At 36.2% G+C, this 24438-nt stretch overlaps 2 protein-coding genes across 12 annotated transcripts in view; one reads left to right on the forward strand and one right to left on the reverse strand.

Moving 5' to 3' along the window:
* MEF2C (myocyte enhancer factor 2C) overlaps positions 1 to 24438 on the reverse strand; it is a 163030-nt gene that overhangs the window by 106071 nt on the left and 32521 nt on the right. The window lies entirely within an intron of this gene.
* LOC119059809 (beta-enolase-like) lies at positions 3479 to 4881 on the forward strand. Its single transcript, XM_053664446.1, is given in 3 exon segments — positions 3479 to 3637; positions 3640 to 4311; positions 4314 to 4881. Coding segments are annotated over 3 exon segments (1299 nt in total). The 5' UTR covers positions 3479 to 3537; the 3' UTR covers positions 4841 to 4881.

Below are 24438 nucleotides of genomic sequence, written 5' to 3' on the forward strand. Positions count from 1 at the left end.
GCAAATAAGTAGCAAAACTAGGTTTTGAGATAAGGGAACTCGACTCCACACCTCAGACTCCCACTCCTCTGTTGTACTGCCACGTGTGTTAGGGCCTTACAACAGTCTTAGGAAATATTTTCATCTTCATCATCAAGTTTTGAAATTGATGTCAAAGTGCTAAATCAACTGGCAGTGAAATATATCAAATTCAACACATCCATGATGTGTGCTTTTATGTAAAAATAAACCTAAAAGTTAGAATTTACTAGAAAAGGGTGGTTCATGTTGTTTGACTTCTCCACTTCATCCTTCGAAAACTGGCTTAAAATGGTGCTCTTTGTAGCTTCAACACAATACACCAAAAATACTACATAAGTTTCTTCTCTGACTTAAATTTTATCTCAATGTGCTTCTATTTACCATTATTTCAAGAACAACGTTTTCCCAGTGGTTAAGGTTTTAAATAGTGTTATAGGCTACATCAACCATTTACCTGTAATTTATAGATAGTGATAAGATGCCTCTAATTTTTCCATTTTTCCTTAGTATTGTAAACATAATAAGGAATGCTTATTATATAGATTGGCTTGACAATGAATTAAAAATTGATGTTGCCAAAGGTTAAATTTACAGGTGAACCGATGAGAAATGCAGTATGCTCTAATTTACTGAACATGTCTTATCTAATAAATTTCTATGTCCTGCTTCTCAAATAATTCTTAAGGGTTCTATATATTAAAATAATTCACATTATGCACTTATAATGACCCATTAATTTAAAGCAGCTAACATTCTGCTTATACATTCATACATGTAATTTGCAAAAATATTAATGACCAGTGAAGTTAATTTGCTTTAATTCCAGAAATTAACTAATTTGAACTGCTTGTAAAAGTTTAAACTAAAATGCACATTACAAATGATGAACACAGACCGGAACTGTGTCAATCTCCAGTGACACAGATCTCCAGTGTCAATGGCGCCTATAAATGCTGTTGTTAACAGCTGGTTCAAATTGCAAAAATCCCCAGAACTGTTCAGGAAGAAATAGCTTTTTAAAATGGATCCATATTATGGGAAAAATGCTCTTCCTCTCTAGTCATTGTTCATTTCCTGTATTGCAATATGATGCAAAAGCAACTCTAAGAAATTATGACCTGCTTAGAGGTTTTTTCCTAAGCCAAAACTCCACTATATGAAATGTCTTTCTTAAAGGCATTTTAGTACATATATTACTAAATATGAGATTACAGTGGCAGTAGAATGTTTTTAAAAGAGTATAACTTTACTATATATCGTGATCTTTTCTGTTTGCTTACCTGAATTGTTTATGCACCTCAGTTCCTTTTTTGTGTGACAAACTCAGCTGATATAGGAAATAAGCAATGATGTGTGTGAATCTTTTACTGCAAAATCCAAGAAGTTGTGATAGAAATCATGTTTTCTCTTATATAATCTAAGTAAATCCTGAATGGTAATAATAATTATGGGACTGAAGGTTTATAAAACATAAAACAATTTTCTTCAACACTGTATTTTCAATCTACATCTTCTCTCTATATGCTTTCTGCTTTTCAGAACTTTCGTTCTGAGAGGTAGAAAAAATTTGACCACAGATTTATGCCTGCAATAAAAATAAAATTGACTTCAACCCTTTATGAAAGTGTTACCAAATATATAGCAGTCTCCCATGATGACAGAAAAATGATAGCAACAATGCACTGGAGTGAGCTGTCATTTGAGAGAGCAAAGGGAAAAAAAGAAAATCATTAAGGGAAGATTTTAAAATATTTTTGTTAGGAAAAAAGAAAATTAAGTGGTAAAGTTCCAAAGAGAACTTAACATGGTAGAAATATCATTCAAATAGTTTATCCCTGCAAGGAGATTACCTGTAATGCTGCCAAGGTCACTGCCAAGTTGTATTAATGGCCATGTTCAGTATATGTCAGTCACATGAGTTAGAGCTGCCTTCTTCTTCTTTTTCTACTGCATAATGACCTACCTCTTAATGCACACTGACAAATTGAGGTGAGTGAATATGTTTTTCCACAATAGAGATGGAAGAGCTCCATTCCACCACTCTTCTATTTTAATTGTACCAAACATGTGGAATGTTAAGTCTGGCAGGAAGGGGGTTTTAAATACTCTTTTCTGAAAATTGAACCATTTTTGAAAATGGCACTTTGAATCTTAAAGGGAATTAGTTGTGGCTGCTTTGTGAATTTTCTTTTAAGTGCACATTTTGCTTGCATTGCTGCAAAAGCACAAAATATTTTTAAAAAGTAGGAATAACATTTTTTTAAATCTAGAAAATGTCATTGGAACACAGAGTTAGTAACAGAATGATTTAGCAATCAATAGTTAAGCTCTATTGCAGATTTGTAATTTTCATGTATCAATATTATTCATCATTTACAGAAGAAATGTGAGAGTTTAGGCATATTGGCTTCTGAATATACATCTACTGATTAGAGTGTGGCAGACATATTTATGTATTTAGAGTAAAAACAGATTAACACATCTCCTTTACAGGGCTTATATTTAAATAGAATAAATCACTCCCTTAAAGAATAGATGATATTCTAGTATGTTATAAGACTCATTCATAAAAGACATCTCTATTAAAAATGTACCACTTTAGTCCTAGAATACCAATTTAGTTTTGGTTTTGAGATTAGAAATATATTAAAAGTATCAAGGGAATTAGCAATTTCAACTCTCAATTTGATACTAGAACTTGGCATTGATTTCTTTGTTTCTCTTAAATGCATTATTTCATCAAAACACTACTGAAATGATTGGGAAAGAAAGAAGACATGAAGCAGCTCTCCACTGCTCATATGTCAGCTGACCAGAACAATATTTTAAAACTATATATAGAAAAAGATGGAAAGAGCTGAGTACAGTGACAATGCTCCATGCTAACTTCCTCTATTACCACTTTTCCTTTTTTCACTTAGTAACTCATCTATAAAACAATGGCATTAAAAAGAGAGAGAGTAATCCCTGGACCTCTAGGTAGAATTTGGACAGGCTGATTAGATGTTTAATTAGGAGACTAGATCAGATACCAATCTATAGTTTCACATAAAACCACTATTTCTGTTTTATCTCATTTATAGTTACACATTTTGGTAATGACCTGGATCACAAATGCATTACAAAGGAGTTCCTCAAACTGGAAGTGGAATACAAAAAACTATTATCTAAATTACAAAATCAGATTCAAATATATTTATAAAGTACTTGAGTAAAAACTGGCAATACACCGAGTTCAAATAAATTTCATTCTGCAAACTTCTATCAATTATAGCTAGTAATTGGTGAGTAACTAAAGTTCATATGTAATATATTAGCTGAGATTTATAATCTTATTATTAAAACTTTTCCAAAGATGATATAGAATAATTTGCTATTAAAAAGAATTCCCAAAGGCAAGTAGCAGAAGGAGATAATGGAGAGACTCTGTGATTTAAAAACCTAATGACAGGACACTGTCCCAGCTGCCACCTAGACTCGGAGCTCGCCCAAAGCCCCCAGCCAAGACATCCAGCCATGGCCATGCAGAAAATCTTTGCCTGGGAAATCCTGGACTCCTGGGGCAACCCCACGGTGGAGGTGGACCTATACACGGCCAAGGGCCGATTCCGAGCAGCTGGAGCGGTGGAGCTTCTACAGGTATCTATGAAGCTCTGGAACTAAGAGATGGAGACAAATCTCCACACCTGGGCAAAGGTGTCCTGAAGGCTGTGGAACACATCAACAAGATTCTGGGCCCTGCACTGCTGGAAAAGAAACTAATCGTTGTGGATCAAGAAAAAGTTGACAAATTTATGATTGAGCTGGATGGGACTGAGAATAAATCCAAGTTTGGGGCCAATGCCATTCTGGGAGTGTCCCTGGCCGTGTGCAAGGCTGGAGCAGCTGAGAAGGGGATCCCACTCTATCGACACATTGCAGATCTTGCTGGGAACCCAGACCCGGTCCTCCCAGTCCCTGCCTTCAGTGTGATCAGTGGGGGTTCCCATGCTGGAAACAAGCTGGCCATGCAGGAGTTCATGATTCTGCCTGTGGGAGCCAGCTCCTTCAAGGAAGCCATGCGTATTGGCGCCGAGGTCTACCACCGCCTCAAGGGGGTCATCAAGGCCAAGTATGGGAAGGATGCCACCAATGTGGGTGATGAGGGCAGCTTTGCACCCAACATCCTGGAGAACAGTGAGGCCCTGGAGCTGCTGAAGACAGCCATCCAGGCAGCTGGCTACCCAGACAAAGTGGTGATTGGTATGGATGTGGTGGTGTCCAAGTTCTATCGCAATGGGAAGTATGAGCTTGTTTCAAGTCACCCGATGACCCCTCACGGCACATCACTGGGGAGAAGCTGGGGGAGCTGTACAAGAGCTTCATTAAGAACTATCCTGTGGTCTCCATTGAAGACCCCTTTGACCAAGATGATTGGGCCACTTGGACCTCATTCCTCTAGGGTGTGGACATCCAGATCATGGGAGATGACCTCACAGTCACCAACCCTAAGAGGATTGCCCAGGCCTTTGAGAAAAAAGCCTGTAACTGCTTGCTGCTGAAGGTCAACCAGATTGGCTCTGTGACCGAATCCATCCAGGCCGGCAAACTGGCTCAGTCTAATGGCTGGGGAGTGATGGTGAGCCACCACTCTGGGGAGATTGAGGACACACTCATTGCTGACTTCGTGGTGCGGCTCTGCACGGGACAGATCAAGACTGGTGCCCCCTGCCGCTCAGAGCATCTGGCCAAATACAGTCAGCTCATGAGGATTGAGGAGGCGCTTGGGGACAAGGCTATCTTTGCTGGACGCAAGTTCCGTAACCCAAAGGCCAAGTGAGGAGCTGGAGGCCTCAAGACCCTACAAGACAAATGTAGGCTTTCAAGACCTTCTCCCTGAAATAAACACTGGTGCCAACAGAAAAAAAAAAACCTAATGACAGCCCTGGCTGGTGTAGCTCAGTGGATTGAGCACGGGCCTGTGAACCAGACAATCGCGGTTCGATTCCCAGCACATGCCTGGGTTGCAGACCAGTTCCCTGCAGGCCAATTCCCAGCACGGGACGCATTAAAGGCAACCATACATTGATATTTCTCTCCCTCTCTCCTTCCTTTCCCCTCTAAAGATAAATAAATAAAATATTTAAAAAAAAAACCCTAATGACAATCTGTATTTGAAAGTCAAAAGCTATAGTGGCTGAAAACAGTTTAGGAGAAAATAACAAACCTACTTCCAGAATGTGACTGAATGGTTACAATTTTCTAGTTATGTCCTGTCTCTTAACTTGGTAAAACACTGGCAAGCCTTCTGTGGATGAAAACCACTTCCTTAAGATAAAAATTCATGTTTCACTCATTTACATCTTGGAACATAGCAATAATAATAAAAAATATGCTAAGTGATTTACATATATTATTTATTTTTTGTTGTAATTATTTTAGCTCTAAAGTAGATAAACTGAGATATATTTTGAAAATGGAAGCAGTGTAACTTCTTCCTCCCTGATATCATCTAGTGATTTGCAACTTGGGTAAGCACATAGAAAATGTCATAAATTCATCCCTACCTCCTCTAGCAAACAGGGTACACTAATGTGAAAAAAAATAAAGGTCAGATTTTAGTCCAAAACTGACATACTTAGGAATAGAAATTCTGTTTCCTAATGTCATTATTCTCTGTGAAAGAGATGGTTAAGAGACTCCCTGTATTAGTGAACTGGTGACTTAGAGTTCTAGGTAGGCCACGTGGGAATATGCTGTTTTCTCAGATAGATACAAAAATTCTTTCACGTTATAAAATATTTCTTAAAAGAATATGTTAGAGCCAAGCACTTTAAAGTGCAGTGGACCCTTGAACAATGTGGGGGTCAGGAGCACCGACAACCCGCCCACTCTTCACATAGACAAAAATGCACACATAACTTTCGACTCCTCAAAAACTTTATCCTAAGAATTTATTGTTTATCAGAAGCCTTTACCAATTACATAAATAGTTGATTAACACATATTTTATATATTGCATGTATTGCATATTATATTCATACAATAAGACAAGCTAGACAAAATAAAATGTTATTAAAATAATAGGGAGGAGAAAATACATTTATGGTTATTTATGTTTTAAAATACATGTGTAAATGCACCTGTGCAATTCCAATGTGCGCTGTTCAAGTGTCAACTATATTTTTAATTTAGTTGTTTCTAAATCAGTTAATTTGAAAAGCAATGTGTTCGTAAATAGGTGCGCTCCAACTGTCTAAATCTTAAGATTCACATATGTAAGGCCAACTACACATACTTCAGCTATTCTATGGAATTCTATGGAAAGTCACTCTGATTTACTGCACAAGGTTTGTGAAATGTGTTAGCTTTTAAACAAGGACACACAGACATGATAAAATACACTGAAAAGGGATTTGGTATCTGGCTAGTGCAAAATGTTGTCTAAGGCTTAATTTAAAAATCTGAGCAAAAAGGAGAAAGGACTCATGGAAATGGACAACAGTGTGGTGACTGCCAGGGGGAGGGGTATAAGGGAACTAAATGGTATGCCCCCCAAATACAATAGAGATTAAATTTTAAAAATATGCAATAAAAGTTTGAACAAATTTATCTATTGACTTGTGTCTAAAAGTTTTAACTTTATATCAGTGGGATTAATGGTTGACTACTATTAAATTTCAGTTTTCTCTGATGTTTTAGGAAGATGAATCTTCAAATTACTTCAGGAAATTATCTATTGTTAATCAACATTCTAAAAGTCAGAAACCTCCAGAAATTGTTAAGTGTGGTATTTCCTAGTTCTATTTTATTTTCTGAATTTTGATAAGAACTTATTTGAGCCAAACTGACAACATAGCCAGAGGGCAAGATCTCAAATGCTTCCTCCCTAGTTCTATTTTAAATTTGTCGATATAAATTGAATCTATTAAAATCCCACAATGATATTTTTTTTAAACTTAGAAAAATAAAATCAAATAGTAAAGTTGCCATAAATAACTTTAGGATTTGTAGGATAATGTAGGAAATTATAAAATTTATTTCCCTAGGTCTTCCCCCCAAAAATCTGGGAAAAAATATTTCAAATCAAACTTTCTTGATTGTAGAAGTTAAAAAAAGTAATGACTACTGATCTTTGTTTTGTGTCATGTGCTGTTTTCTTTACATATATTAACTCATTTAATCCTCACAACAACGTTACTACTGCATTATTATGTCCATTTTACATAAGACGAAATGAGGCAAAGAGGACTTCTCTTGCCAGAGGTGAGTGGCGGCTTTGGGGCTGGAATCAACACAATGTGACTCTAGCCTTTGCCCTTTACATCATAATAAAAAGAATCCAACATTCTAATGAAAAGTGATGGCTACTTTGGTTTAAGAACCCAATTATAAATGGTAACTGACGAAGTAGATGAGGGACTGGAAGAATTTAGAGTTGGGGCAGATCTTAGAAACCCACTGCTCTTCCGAGACACCAGAATGCCCAGAGTGCCATTCAATTTATCAGGAGGCAGCAAGTAAAGCTTTCAGACCTCGAGTACTCACTCTGACCTCGGCGATCCTTGTGACATACACACCCACACCCACACCTGTGTGTCTGTATGTGTGCATATATATAACATATACTATTAAAACTAGAGTATATAATAAATTTTTAATAAAGAATATATTTTTAATGAACTTGGCTTTGTTTCATTATTAGAATAATGCTAAGACTTGGCTTTGTCTTCTAGTAAACATTCACACATTTTGATATCAACCAAACCAACCTGTCTTAATAATACTGGGTATAGACTTATTCAATTCACTCAGCTTTGGCTCATTTTTCTACTAAATTCTGGGTTCTACATGCTACCAATGTTAATAATTTCACATTCTGATTGACCAGCTAGCTACCTTAGGGTGTAAAAACTCAATATTTACTAAAGTACACTTCTCTCTGTTATGTTTTAAATTAATGTAATAATTTACACATCCATAATCATGTGAATAGACTACAATATTTATCCTAGATACTTGAAACTATGAAATCTTTTCACCATCTCAAAAAAAACCCTAATGGATTCTAACTAAAACATACTGGGATATTATTGTTTGAAGCTTTAAAATGCAACCAATACAATCAAACTCAATCCATAAATACTTTACATACCTACATTATAGATGCTCCTTGACTTACCATGGGATTACATTCTAATAAACCCATCATAAGTTGAAAGCATCATAAGTTCAGAATACATTTAATATGTGCTCAGAACCTAACCTACTGAACAGCATAGCTTAGTCTACCTTGAACATCTCAGAATGCTTACAGTAGCCTAGTGTTAGACAACAATCATCTAATGCAATGAATACACTGTAGATTATCTGTTGTTTACCTTTGTGACCACATGGCTGGCTGGGAGCTGTGGACTGCTGTCCCTGCCCAGCATCATGAGCAAGTGACGTACTGACTGTCGCCAGCCTATGAAATGATCAAAATTCAAAATTCTAAGCATAGTTCCTACTGAATGTGCATCACTTCCACACCATTATAAAGTCAAGAAATTGTTAAGTTGAATCATAGTAAGTTGGGGATCATCTGTGAAATAAGCTATCTAACTCTATTTGTATTTTAGGTTGGGACATTTCCACAAGGATAAATGAAAATTTAAATGGCCCAAAGTGATTACATATGGAAGTAATTTTTGGAGAATTCTCTGTATCCCTTAGTCCCATAAGGGCAAACAAAAAGTAATTAGTATCTTTTTAGATATGATAAAACAATTTTAGAACTGTATATTAAAGTGTTTCCCGTATTCATTAGCAATAGTCAAATTTATGTTTAGAATCACATCCTTTTACTATGTGAGATTTAATTTTAAATCTCTCATAATGAAAGAAGGTAGAATCATATTCTAAAGTCAATTCCTGTAAAAGAATATTCAAGGTAATGTTCAATTTATTTAAACACTGGTTTCAGGTTGTATTAACCATCATTTGAAATGAGCGTACTACATAACGAGCAAAACTTTTGAACAAGAATTTTTATCATAAGTATTATATTTTCCAAGTGATAACTAAAATGGCCTTTCTAAAGTGATAACATATGCTACTCTTAAGAATGTAGTGTTAAAATGAACCTCTAGGTGATGTGGCTACCTAATGGATAATGAGGTCTTCTAGGATGGACTTGTACAACCTTGAACAAGAGTCAATTACCAAAGCTGTGTGTATTTGGTAGCCAAATATCTTCCATTAGAATGACTGTTCCATTAGCTACATAATGCCTTGACATCGAATAAATTGAAAACTGTAATAAGTCACTATACTTAAATGAACACACACAATTAGAAATTGCCTGAATAAATGAAATCTATGCAAAATAAAATAGCTATAATATTTAGATAACAATATTATTACAACAGACATATCATGAAGATTGCTGGTGAAGAGGAAAACCTATAATTTGACTATCATTTTATTCTTATTATCCCCACCACATATTAATGCTAACTAGTAGTGGAATAGATAAAAGACTTAGCTTTTGTTAGCTGTTTACATAGTGGATTTACAAAAGATAAGCCCTTTCCAGTATTTGGTATTTCATATATTTACAGGAATTAAGAGATCATTCTAGTCAGATGCTTATCAGAAAACAAAACAAGAAACCCAACTTACAGGATTCGACTGGATAAAGCTTGAACTCCAACCAAGGCCAGTAAGATACTGTCTTTTAATGACTCATAAATGTGTCTTTCAAGATATTTTATCACTTACAACATTTTCTTATGAGTTTCACAACATAAACAAGAACCACAAAATTGATAATTTTTATATAAGGGACAAAATCTGAGAAAGAAATTTAATTTTTTTGCAAATGCAGAACCATTATTCATTCATCTATTACCCACATATGAAATTAAGGTCATGGATAGCAGTTTTTTGTAGCTATTTAAGAACCATGCTTTCAAATCAGAGCCCAAAGTTTTAACCTATGTACATGACTTCAAAGCTTCAGACTCTTCTACTGTGACATGTACGTCAGTACACAACAAAGAGCCTTAAGTGACTTGAGTTTATGGAGTAGTGAGCAACAGCATTTGACGACAAGAACTGAGCGCACACACAAAGGAAAGATTTTTGGTTCCAATCAACATTGTTCAGCCAATCAGGTACAATAGCAAACCTGCTTTGAAAAGTGATTTGTTAATTGAGGTATTATAAATCCAAGAGACAGTATGACCTGAATACAAAAATGAATAAAACTTAATCCCTGACATCCCCAGAACTCAATTTTTATCAAATTAGAAAAGACACTTTAAATATTAACTTTAGTCTAAGACAGAAATTAATAAATATAAGATAGGTACACATAAAGTCTTCTAAAAGTTGGATATGGGAAAAGAGAACTTCAAAGGTAAAGGCCCCATGGTTGAAGTACTTAAGTTTTTCCTAAGTCTTTCTCATTTGAATTAGGCACAATTGTTACCCTTCATTCATTTACTGCAGTTAATTCAACAAACATTTATGGAACAACCATTATGGGTAAAACATTCATTTAAATGAGAAAGAAAACAAAAATATTCAAGTATGGTACGGTCCCCAAACTCAAAGAGTTACAATTTAAAGTGAGTTAAGAGTAACTTACTTGTGTATAGTATTTCCATTCTACAATGCTATTGTACATGTATCATTTCTCTAAATCCTTGAGAACCATGGTTGCGAAGACACAAAAGTTGACATTCTTTCTATAGTGAAGAGAACAAAGGACTACATCGAATCATGATCGTCTTCAGTAGAGCCTTCAGGGTTTTGCGTTTGTGTTTCTGAAAACACATTCTAATTTTAGTGTGTATGTGACTATATTGACCCATTCTAAAATAGTTGTGCTATTCTCCAATGTGGCTCCGTGTGCAGGAAGGGAGATGAGTAAGCAGGCTTGAAAACACCCTGCAAGGGCGTCAACCCCATTGCTCTCCTTACTGAGGGAACCTGAAGAACAGACACGAATTTATAAAGCAGCCTGGAGTTCTTTCTCAGATATATATTTTATTTTGTAGTGGCCACTATTAAATTTTTGGATTTGAAAGAGTCTTGATAAATGCTAGTAGTGGACTTTGAGAAGCATTAAAAGTATGTCCCATGTTCAACATAATTTTCTTAAATAAACTGAAAATATTTTTATTGCCCCAAACAAGTTACTTCATTTTTTAGAAAAGCATCATCAAAGTTTTAAGGGCAGCACTACATATAATAATGAGATGATACATTTCTTTTTAATAATTTTGGGTATTTTTCTGAACTATTTACAGTTTCTTTTTTTCTAATACAGGATAATAAAATAACTAGTTGAGTTTTTTAGTAATTTAAAAGGCAGTAAGTAAAATAATGCACTTCATGTTGCATGAACTTTCAATTTTTTCCTTTACATTTCTTGTAGAGTAGTCAAATGTCTGAGTCAAGTATGGTCCAAGACTAGACTGTACACAGAAAAATTTCAAAGGAGGATTTTTGTTTTTGTTTTTTTAAAAATAATTTTATTTAGTTATTTTTCAAGTACAGTTTTTTGTCCATTTCTCCCATCCCAGCCCCCGCCCTGTGCTCCCACCTCCCTCCCATTTCCACCCCCCCTTAGTTCTCGTCCCTGTGTCCTTCCTATTTGTTCCTCCAAATCCCTCCCCCTTTTCCCCCTTAAATTCCCTTCCCTCTTCCCTCAGGTCACTGTCCCCTTGTTCTTTGTTTCAGTGTCTTTGTTTTTATTCTGCTTGCTTGTTTGTTTTGTTGTTTAGCTTCCTGTTAAAGGTGAGATCATATGGTATTTGTCTTTCAACTCCTGGCCTATTTCACTCAGCATAATGCTTTTCAAAGGAGGATTTTTGAGACAACAGAGTTTAAAACAGTACCACCAATGCCCTGGCTGGGTAGCTCTGTTGGTTAGAGTGTTGTCCCCATATACAAGGGTTGAGAGTTTGATCCCTGGTCAGGGCACATACAAGAAGCAACCAATGAATGAATACATAAATATGTGGAACAACAAATCTCTCTCTCTCTTCTCCCCCCCTCCTCTCTTTCTCTACCCCCTTCCTTTTTCTCTAAAATCAATAAATAGAAATTTTAAAAAGTACCACTATCAACTCTTTGAGTTAAATTCATGAAGTACTATTTTTAAACTCATAAAACCATTCAAGAAAGTCCTCTCTTTCTCTTAACTCAATCTCAACATATTTAGGCATTTCCTGGTAATAAAATCCATCTTGTGAATGTCTACTTTAAATAAACTAATGCATATATCTCTATTTTTGTATGTAAGCAAATCACCTCACGTCCAGGGCTTAGAAGAGATTCTAATTCAAGTCCCATCACTTTTTTCTCAGTTCAAGTCAATTCGTGTGTATTATCCACCTACAATATGTTCTAGGCACTTTCCCAGTCATCAGGAAACCCTAAAATGAAGACGACTCCACAGAGATTGTAATTTAGGAGGAAGGAAGTGGCAGAATTCATTTGCTCATTTATTTAACAAGTGTCTATTAACCATGTGCCTGGCAGAGTCTAGAGTTTGGACTCATGGACAACAAAACTCCAAGTTGCTCTGGGACTTCCTGGAGGAGGGCAGCCCAGTAAGAGCTTATTAGAGGCCATGGAAAGAAGTATCATGTAGCCAATAAGGTTACAGAGTCCGGAGCCCAAATGCCTGAATCTTAATGCTTCATTCAAAGTTTAGTTGAATCCTTCTCAGGCACTCTCATCATGCACACATCCTTGTCAATCTCCTCTGTCCTCTTCTTTATTATTTTTAAAGATTTTACTTATTTATTGTTATAGAAAGGGGAGGGAGAGAGAAAGATTGGGAGAGAAACATAGACTGGTTGTCTCTTGCGTGCCCCCAACTGGGGACCTGGCTTACAACCCAGGAATGTACCCTGACTCGGAATCAAACCAGCAACCTTTTGTTTGGCAAGCTGATGTTCAATCCACAGAGCCACAGCAGCCAGGGCTCTGTCTTTGTTAGTTTTTATTCAGTCATCCCTTGGAGAAAACACTTTCTGATATGTTCTACACGTTAGCTAACAATAACTAATAAGTATTTAGAGTGATACTTACTATATATATGGAGAAAAAGAAAAAGCTATTTTAAAAAGAAACGATAAGCTAAGAATGCTTGCAATCTTTAAGCAATAACCCTCAGACTTCACGAAACATCTAGCATTACGCTGATAGTTCTCCCAGGAAGGTGGTGTTGAGGGAGCTTCCTTGGGAGGAACACTGCATATGATTCTGAGGTATGGACATGGTAGGCTGCACTTTGAAACTCAGAAATTGTTTTATTTCCATAAAACTTCCACTTGCCGTGCAAATGAATGCTTTGGCCAAGCATTACTGGTTAAGGAAACTTTGAACAATCTAATTCAGTTATTTGTATCACAACACCCCTATGGCTTCCTACTATTTCAAAATTTTTATTGTAACTGTACAAAGGGCTGCTGTGGACACAGTCTGAGAAACTAACCATTTAAAAATGCTTTCCGTGTAAAGTGAATCCTGGGTTTCTCAATTTTAAAGCAGATTTTGGGGGCACACATTATTTGTGTTGGGGATGTGGCTGTGTTGTTGGGTACGTGGTGGGGTGCTAGAGTCTACTCAAAAGGCCAGACATGGTGCAGCAAGACGTGGCACATTCAGGCTCTTCCTTTAAGACCCAGCTCAAGTGCTTGCTCCTCTGTGAAGTGTTTCCAGAACTGGCATGTAGTACTGACGAGCTCATTTATTTCCTGTGTATCAAAGAATGTATTATAGAACCGGCATGCAAGAAAAATAAAAAAAGAATGTCGTTTAGCATGCAAATGTCCAACTAGTAATTATTCAAGAATAAAGTATTCTGTACTAGAAAAAAAGCATTTATTTTTTCAAACTCTCACAGAATATTCCACTTCAGTTCATAGCAGACAGAATGTTAAATATCTACTGCTAGCTCATCCTAAGATGCTAGTAAGTTGGACACTAGATGATACAATTAATTGTACACATTGGAAAGTTGGTCCGGAAGAGAAAAACTTCTTTGTGCTGATATGACACAGAAGTGATGCTAATGGCCATCAGTTGCAAATATATGTGTTCATTTTGGACCAAAATTTTGAGATTTTTTTTTGTTTTAGTAGGACTGAATTCCATACTGTTCGACCAGTTATACTTTAGTTTTGTTTTGTTTGTTTGTTTGAGAACAGAGCAAACACCCGGGCTACTATAATAGACACTAATACTTTCCTTACACAACTTGACAAAGTTCTCTAGTGAATTCCACAATAGAGTGTTTAAAACCTATAGTTCTTATCATTTTATTAAATACTTTCTGTTAGTAGGAAAGGGTGTAAGTTCCTTTATGTAATGGAAATAAGTTATATTTTTATGGGCAGTTCAACTTTCAAATAATGAATAGAAACACCACTGAAACACTATGCTCTGCAGGTAGGAAAAAGGCAGCAGTTTCTTTTACATAATGGAAATACATTGCATTTTACTAGTAGATTCAACTTTCCAATACTGATAAGTACCCATGAAATGAATGAAGTGCCTTCCAATTTTCTTCCACATCCCTCAAGGCTAGAAAAAGAACAATCCTGCTACTTCTGATGTGAACAGGTGAATAAATAAATTAAACTATTACTTTGTAGGTTTCTTTCTTTTTTTAATAGTAAGGTTGGTTATTTGGCAATGTCTTCCTAATTGCCAGGGTGGCATGCCTGCTCACCGCGCTTCTGGATTTGTCTACTCCATTTCCTTTAACATCTTTCCCTTCTAGAATCATAAAACAGAATGAACTGTGCTATGTTTTGCTGAGGGTTTTTTTTATAAACTGTAATTTTTTTCATCTTAGAAATTGCTGTATTCCAGGGCATACCTTTCAGACACAAACTTAGACCACATTCGTGTGCCGAAGGCAGCTGGCCTGGGTGATCAGACGATGGGCAGAGCCCCGCCGCGGGGATCTGGAAGCAGCGGCCCCCACCACGTGCGTGACATTAAGATGATCCACAGCAATCCTGCAAGACTACAGTTTAAGTAGAGCTTCCAATTTGCTGTGGTTGGCATGACCTAATTTTGGCTTGAAAGGTACATTTTTTCCCCTCTGGGTTTTACTGACTACACATTGGAGAAAAAAAAATTATGTTCTTAAAGAGATTCTTACTCTTCCCTTTCTTAAGGAAATTTAGGAAATTTAACAACTGTTGGCTGCTGGCTAATACATAAACCAAAGTCTTTTTCTAGCTTCGCCTACATCTTGACCCCTCATGCCAAATATTTCAGGCAGTCTATTTATAAAGTTCATCACTTCCCCTGTTACTTCATCTTTAGAAATGCCAATAATTTAGAAGCTGGAATAATACAGCTGGTCTCATAAACCAGGAAAAGAAAGATTCTATGGGAGAGATAATTTTCCTGTTATAACTTAAGAATTCAACTTCTTGTCTTCTCAATTTTATAGTTAAAAGGGAAGTAATGTTGATATTTCTAATTTATTTCACCTTAGTGTCCAAAGATGATTCAAAGTTCTAAAGATTTTGAATGCTAACAGAAGTTTTTAACTCTTGACTGCACATTTGAATCATTCGAAATACTTTTTCAAGATAATGATATGTAAACACACCCCGGATCAATGAAATCAGAATCACTGGAGCTGGCTCCCCAGCAGTGTTTTTTTAAATTGTATGTATTTATTTTTAGAGAGAGAAGAAGGGAGGGAGAAAGAGAAACATCGATGCGAGAGAGAAATATTAATTTTCAACAATGATTGGTTGCCTCTTGAATGCGCTCCAACTAGGGACTGAACCTGCAACCCAGTCATGTGACCTGACCAGGAATCAAATCAGTGACCTTGTGCTTTGCTGGAGGACACCCAATCAACTGAACCACATGGTCAGGGCCATTGCTATTTTCTAAAAGCTGTCCAAGAATTCAAATGTGAAGCCAGATCTTGAAACCTACTGTAATAAACTGTCTTAGAAATAATACAGGTATGTTATAGCATAATCTTTATGTGGATATAGTAGGATCTTGAATTTTACTAGTCTATCCATTTGTGAACTGACTGCCATTAAAGAGCTTCTCAGCTATTTCATGATGTGAGAGAAAAATTCATTGAATAACCTTGCTGACTCAATAAATTTGTAAGTTGCAATCATAGGAAGCTCTGCCTTTCAAAGATAAAATGGCCCTTATAAATATGCCCCTTTCCTCCAAAACCAGCACTGGGGGCTTCCAAGGGCTTTAGAATTACTTGAATCTTTGGAAGGTTTCCAGTTGCATTAAAAAAATAAATCTCACCTTATGATATTTACTGACTTGTAAATCTCTAATAATCCACTAATTGAATTCAATGCTGTATACTTAATTTACTCAAGGTGATAATTTTCTAATTGCATGTGTGAGGTTAATCTATTTGAGATCAAACTCAGTACATTTTATGACTTCCAAAAAAGGAAATCCATTAGATCAAATTTCTCAGTCTTTCATAACTAATTTAATTCTCTAATTCAGTCACTGAGAAATGATAAAAAATCAAGGTGTGCAGCCCAGGTCCTCCCTTTATCCTTGCCTATGTGAAACTGGGCTTTAAATAAGGAAGAATCTGGTTTGTGGAGGGAAGGTGCTCTACAGACTTGGAATTTTATTTCATTATGTAACTAAGACGGTTAGCTAACCGCCCGCCCCCCAACCACCCCAGACACACACAAAACTAGATGTGGCTCATTTCACAGTAAGGCTTCCTATGAAATAATGCAGTCTATTTATTTTAACTTGTAGAACTTGTATATTTATTTTCTAGTCATGTCTGACCTTTTCTGTCCTCTGATATGCACACAGAAGCTTGTGTGTGTGTGTTATAAGTATGTTTGGCAACATAGGAGGAACAAGTTCAGTTTTTTGGACTCGATGTGTCTTATAAGGCTGTGATTTGTTATGTCTTACAGACGTATTCCTTTCTACTACCATACCTCATTTTACAAATATGCAAGCGCCCTGGCTGGCGTGGCTCAGTGGATTGAATGCTGGCCTGTTAACTGAATGATTCAGGGTTTGATTCCCAGTCAGGGCACATGCTTGGGTTGTGGCCCAGGTCCCCAGCTGGGGACATGTGAGAGGCAACCAATCAGTGTATCTCTTGCACTTCAGTGCTTCACTCCCTCTCTTTTTCCCTCCCTTTCCGGCAAAAAAGTGAATAAATAAAATCTTAAAAAATTAGAAATACACAAGAGTTTTTCCAAAGCGCATGACATCCCTAAAGTACATATATCTATTTTTGCTTTTTTAGAACACAAAAAGGAGAAATACCACTTGAATTTTTTTAAATTACTTTTTCTAAGAGACAGAAGTTGAGTCTCCACTGTATAAGATATTCTTGCAGTGTTATCTCCCTGTTGACGCTGTTGTCCCTCATTCCTAACTTTTCCACATCCTTGTTAAAACAGTGAATTGCAGGGGAGGGCCTGGCTCAGGCCATCCTTCCTCTCAGCTGTGTCTAGGAAATAGAGTATGAGTGGGAGTGCAATAGAGGCGAGGCCTGAGGTCACCTCCAGATCCGTAACAGTGAGGTGTTCTGTTGTATCAGAGAATGGAAAGAGGATTAACTAGACTTTTCCTACCTTTGGTACCATCCTCATGGCTTCATTAGCTGCCCCCAATTTCAACAGAATCTACAGTCCTGGGCAAGGCCTGAATGGGGAGGCAAGGTTGAGGATATGGGAGTTCATATAAAAACCTCCTAAAAATCTGTTATGTTGTCAGAGGGAAGAGGCATAAAAAATTCCCTTTTTCAGAACACTACCAGGATTCCACTCATCATTTAAGACTCACCTTAGATGTCCCTTCTTCTACTGAAGATTGACCCTACCAGTCATCTCCCGAAAAAGTTGAACATTCCATCAACTGAGTATCCACTTTACCTACAACATACCTGCAGTATAGCTTCTATCACCTTACATTCATAATTGCATCTGGCCTGTTCATCCCCCTCATCAGACTGAATCCCTGGGAGGCAGACACTCCACCTTTCACTTTTATATCCCTAACATCGAGCAAGCTGCCTCCTATTACATACTTAGTGAATGAACTGACTAATAAATTTGTAGTGGATGTCCAAAGGGAAAGTTTTGGAGAACAGCAGTAGATATTTTATGGGCACTTGCCCAAGATAGTTTTCAAGTTATATGCTTCTTTGTTTCTTTAACATGGAATTGGATGACCAAAATTCCAGATTTAGATTTATCTTCTAAATAGTGGTTTCCACCCAGGCTTCACCTTAAAATCACCAGGCAGCACTGAGAAACAGCTATGCTTGCATTGCATGGCAGTCCAATTTAATTCATATCTCAAGGTGGGACCTGGACCTCAATACAGATTTATTTATGTTGAGAGAGGGGGAAATGGGGGGAGAGGAACATCAGTGTGCAAGAGAAGCATCCATTGGCTGCCTCTTGCATGCCCCCAACCAGGCACCTGGCCTGCGACCCAGGTATGTGCCCTGACTGGGAATCGAACTGGAGACCTTCTGGTTTGCAGGCTGGCACTAAATCCACTGAGCCACACCAGCCAGGGTTTGAAATCAATATTTTTTTTAAAAGCTTGCCATATAGCCAGGATTGAGAACCACTGCTTGAAACTAATTATAATGAGGACATGTCACTTAACATATACCCAAGATCAGTTACAGTTTGCATTTTTTGAATGGATTCTGTTTGGGAAAACTGTTAGTTGATTTTAGTCCTTGGATAATCGAAAAATTTGAAAGGGGTTTCAAAATGCAGTATTTGCTACATCACAACCTTCTGGAAATATTACTAATAATTTCATGTGATTAACCTTTATAGAATTAGCCCATAGCTATGACTTCCTCCTCAGTCTTTGGGTAACCCAGGCCTTTATAGCAAATACTTGTTTCCTGTATATTTAGAACTCAAATGGATACTAAATATAGATCTGGTGTTCTGTGGAGTCCTAAGAGTGTGCTTTACAGCTGGAAGGTTCCGAAGAGGGAATTCAAATAATATAGTCAAAATCACATTAGGAAGTAGACATAACCAGCTTCAGCGGTTTTGTTGGAGAGAAATGAACACTGAGCATTACCAGTGGCACTTAATATTGCATAAAGTAAACAGGACTCCCCTTGCCAGTGGGCACCGCAACGTGACATGGGGGCTATTTATCACTGCAACCAATTAATTTCAAATTACACATCTAATGCCTAAATCATGAAGTCACATTTCTAATAAAAAGCACTTTTAAATACAGTGAACACAGGTTATTTTGGCGTTTGCACGGTAACCTCAGTAAGCATTTGCTTTTCTTCAGCAGCATAAAATAAAGTAGAACCAAATGGAGTTACTAAAATTCACTGTGGAAATTTGGCAAGGAACCCATGATTTTAAAGATATGGTAGCTATTAATTTTGAAGTCCAAAGCATCTACATTTGGTAATTCATAAGTATCTGAGTCTTGTTTGATCTCTGACCAGCCTCTCTGTCCTTACTGCTAGTCAAGGACAGAGTAATGCTTTTATGAAAAAAAAAAAAAACAAAAAAACCAAGAAAACTGTGATATGAACAAGAAAGTTCATATTACTTCTTATAGTAAAAATTCTGAACGTGACCCTTTTCCTTTTCTTTTTTAAAATCCTCACCAGAGAGAAACATCTATCAGTTGCCTCCTATATGCACTCCAGCCGGGGCTCCAACCCACAACATGTGCCCCAACCGGGGATCAAACCCAACCTCTTGGTGTGCGTGGGGGGTGATGCTCCAACTGAGCCACCGGGCCAGGGCTCCTTTCTGTTTTTAAAAGTCCTTTTACTGAACACAGAAATATTCTGTTAAAAAATGAAAAACCAGGAATCTGATGAATAAACTTAATATAACATTTCCTAGTTTTCAGATAATGCAAGTTGTTCTAACTTGTCAGTATTTATTCCATATCTATCTCTGGTTTTAAGTTTTTGTTGTTTTTTTCGGTTTCAACTACAAAGGAAAAGTTAAAAGTCATGCTCGAATTCAAATTCTCCAGAATATCTATTTGTACTTACTAAATTAACTAATTCCTGAATTCATTTAATATTCATTTATATATAGGAAAACAGGACCCATATATGAGGTCTGTCCAGAAGGTATCCAGCCATGTAATATGAAAAAGAGAGACATTTATTAAAGAAGATATAAGATACAAGAAACACTGTACGTAGGACCATGACACCTCAGTCCCCTTCAAAGTAGGCACCTTGAGACACAGTTCTCCCAGTCACCATCAGCTGCCCCTCGTATTTTCCTGAATCTCATCAACAGTCTGAAATCTCTTCCCTTTCAAAGGTGATTTTAGTTTTGGGAAAAGGCAGTAGCTGGGTGCCAAATCTGGGCTGTAGGGGGACTGAGTCACCTGGATGATTTGATGTTTTGCCAAAAAACTCTATAAAAGATGTGATGCGTGAGTGGGTGCATTGTCATGGTGAAGCTGCCAATCACCAGTTGCCCATAGCTGGAGCCTTCTGAATCATCCGAATAGTTTCTGAAGAGAAATGGTAAAGCTTAATGCAAAATTTGATGCAGATTCATTGTTCTGGTCACTCAGTCATTTTGAATGTGACAGCCACACCGTACACATGATCACTCAATGGCATCTACCACCCCCACTGACTAGTACAGTGAAATTGTCATTGTTCACACATCTCCTTGGCTGCCACATTAAACCGATGCCATGCAAACCATTCTCAATATATTTACAATGGCTCAGCTTTTTCTGGACAGACTGTATTTATATTTTTTCCCTCCATGTTAACAATGTTGAACTGTACCATAGACCAAGAATTAGTTCATTTCTCTTTAAAAAACCATAGAAACATATCACACAAACTTAGTTTTAAACATGTCATTCTGCGGTCGTTACTCACTACTTTTCCCCAAGATGCCATGTGAATTTAAGTTTCTATAGTTACATCATTTTCTTTTTCTTGTCTAATTGCTGAGATAATGTGTGTGAGATTCTGCCTTAGTTGGTAAAACTGTAGTCTCTGGAGATCGACTATATTTCAGGTTGTAGCTCTGCCATTAGTGAAGTGGATAACTTCAGCCAAAATGCTTAAACATTTTTGCCTTAGATTTTCATCCGTAAAATGGGGATAGTAACGATGCCTCTTTCATTAGTTTTGAGGAATAAATGAGTTAATGCATGTAAAGCCTCAAGCCCTTAGAACAGTGCTCAAATATATAGTGAGCCCTCAAAAAGTGTTAGCTGTGATTGTTACTGTGTAAAAGTAGATGTAATTAATAATACTTTCTAATTAACAACACGCATTTTCAGACATAACAAAAATTATTAGAATTAGTAGAGACGTCTTGAGTAGTGATGCTGGATAAAAGTGCAATTGCTAATTCACAGTTGAAAACATCAATGACATTTATAGATCAGTCTTACTTCCAACCACTAAGCCAGTAAGAGTCAAAACCCAACTGGTCAACATGTGCTCATGCAGATGGAAAAAGGGGGAGGCTCTAAATCCCCTAAAGAGAGCCGTTCTGGTCACTGCAGTCCAACCTATCATTACCCGTGCAGTAAGACTCTTTGATGGGCTTCACAGTCTATGAATAATACATATTTTGGGGACAGATTCACAAAAATAGTCTGTCTTTGTTCCAAAAAGATCTGTGACTAAGCAAATGCAAAGAAAGCAATACCTCCCAACCACAAAGGAGGGTGGAACCTACGTTGGAAATTGAGGCAACTGGCAAAATTCAAAAAAAGTATTTTTGCGATAAACTGGCCCCACTGTTCATATCCTAGAGAACCAGAAAAATTTCAAGTTTCAAAAATACTCTTCCCTTAATTTTTAAAAATAAAATTAGAAGAAAATCTGATTATTTCATTATAAGGCATTGTAAATAAAAGAGGTTACCATTTTAGAAGATCTGGTATTTAAAAATATTTCACAAGGTAAACTGTATTTACAAATATTCTTTACCTTCTGTGAATCTCACTAAGAGGAGTAAGCTCCCCCCACCCCCCATCCAGTGAAATTTAGGATTGTAGTAACACTATGAGTAATAAATATAGTAGAGGATTTTCAAGATTACCATTCAGGGTAAGTACAATTAAATTTGCCCATGGAGTGTTGTCTCAAAATGGTGTTGCACATGTATATTGAAATTTTAGCAAAAAAAAAAAAGATTCTGGTTGTTCTCCGGTACCTGTGACTGCTCCTTTAATACTGTTGGTAGTAGTTATTAAGGTTCAGTCTACCGTTGTCATGTGGGAGGGCAAATCTCCCCCTCCCCACTCTGATGGCTTAGAGTGGAAGTGTAGGAAGCTCTCATATCCTATGGGATTCCACCAAACATTTTCTCAGTTCATCACCTGTGATTCTTGTCCTATTTGCTTTTTATCCCAAGAGCAAATATTCAGGATTATGAAAACCAAACAATTTCATGCACCTACAGACTAGTTAAAAAGTAAAGTTACCTGACACATAAAGTCATGGATAAATTAGAATATTGCCAGGAGAAAGTGAATTGCAAAAATGTTCTTTATCACTCATCTTAAACATATGTACCCTGTTTATGTCATCAAAAACATTTCAAAATCAACTTATGACAGCTGTATACATTTCTATCTTTAAAATATAATAGAAAAGAATTCACCTTCCTTTACGAATTAAAAAAACTTACTACAACAATGATTTGATACAACTCGAGACAAGAAAATTTAGCAGTTAATCTGTACAATGTCACAGCAGAGCCAATGAAGTCCAAGTAAATTATTTTCTTGCTAAAATGTGAAATGTTGTTTCAAAAAGATCTGTCAATGTATATGAGTACTGCTTATTTATCTATGTGACAATATATGTCCTGACAGAAATGATGCCTTAAAATGTATTTTATAAATTTTCCTTATGAAGAAATACAATAATTAGTTATCCTACATGTAATTAATGTTTACTTTGTATGTGGCTATTCATTAATATAGTTGCTGAATCTTCACTTTTAGCTCATGTGAATTATAACTGGTAAAATTGCTTAATTTTCCTGAAATGAGTTGCTTTCATTTCAAAAAATATTTCAAAAATCTAGAATTAGTACATATGTACATTTTAAAATATTCAGTTCTGGGAGACATTTAAATACCATAATCTGTATACAAAATACAAATGTGTCCATTATCTGTCTGCATGAGCATATATATAAGCAGAATATACTTCCTACACATACATAAAACTTAAAATTCTTTGCTAACTTATTAAGCTCATTATTTCAGGAATGAACGCAGGTCCCATTGCTGATTTTTTTCATTTAAATAAAAACAGAGAAATTGTTTGCTATGAAGACAACAAAAATGTATTTCTATTTAGAATACTTGGCAGGAATAGAGACACCTTAATAAATGAAAATCAAGTTCAGAAATATTTACCTATTAGGATTTTAAAATGTGAACATCTACAAAGAAAAATATCCTACTATTTTCAGAGAGTATAGAGTTTATCGTGTCTCTACAGGACAAGATCATTTAACTGCTTTTGGTTTAATTTAGTGGTGTAAAACACTTTAAAAAATCTATATTGTCTATGAAGTCAAACAACTGGTATATATAACCGTACTCTAAACAGTATATCACAATATTTTAAAAGAACACTTGGATTTAAGAAAAGAAAGTTTATTTTTAGTAAGAGGTATGTATTTACTGATTATGAAGGACATTTTGTAATAGGAAATTTAATTTTTCATAAAAAAATATTTGGTTGATTTTAAACATTTCTACAAAAATCTACACAAATTTAATACAATAAATGTTTCTAATCATTAAAAATGTTTGTGAACTTTAAAATTTTTATTTCTAATGGAAAGTAAATTTTTGGTCAAAAATATGTTTAAAAGAAAGCTTTTGGTCTACTAATGTTATGAAAGTTTCTTAGAAACCTCTTAAAGGCCGAGTACAATAAAATGAGGGTGATGCATATATCCTCAGTTACTCTTTAAAAAAAACCTGCAAAAGTGACTATAGTGGCATGTTCTGACACATTCTTTTCATAAACCGAACCCTGTTAGTGACAGCAGAACAGATTGTGTGCATCTGCTGGGAATGAGCCAGATGACAGCGGAAAAACGCACATGGATACCTTGGCACAGCAAATAAAAAAATGGGGGAAAAAGGACCTGGAAGCGAAAGTGCTCAACTTTAATTGAAACATTCTTTCCAACATGATGAACTTCATCCAACCACCTCTTGTAGCCTGTCAATTTTACATATAAGAATGTGTTTTAAAGGGGTCCTTTGTAAATTAGAGCTGTTTTGTCTTCTCCTAGCACTAAATATTGACTTAGGCTTTGGAATATTTCTTCAAATTATGGCAAATGTAATAAGATTTAAGGTAGAAAAAGAGGCCAAACCACTCTACCACAGTCTGGTGCAAGAAGGCTAAAC

This window comes from Artibeus jamaicensis, unplaced genomic scaffold (genome assembly GCF_021234435.1).
Source record: "Artibeus jamaicensis isolate MK-2021 breed Jamaican fruit bat unplaced genomic scaffold, CSHL_Jam_final contig_373, whole genome shotgun sequence".
NCBI classification, from domain to species: domain Eukaryota; kingdom Metazoa; phylum Chordata; class Mammalia; order Chiroptera; family Phyllostomidae; genus Artibeus; species Artibeus jamaicensis.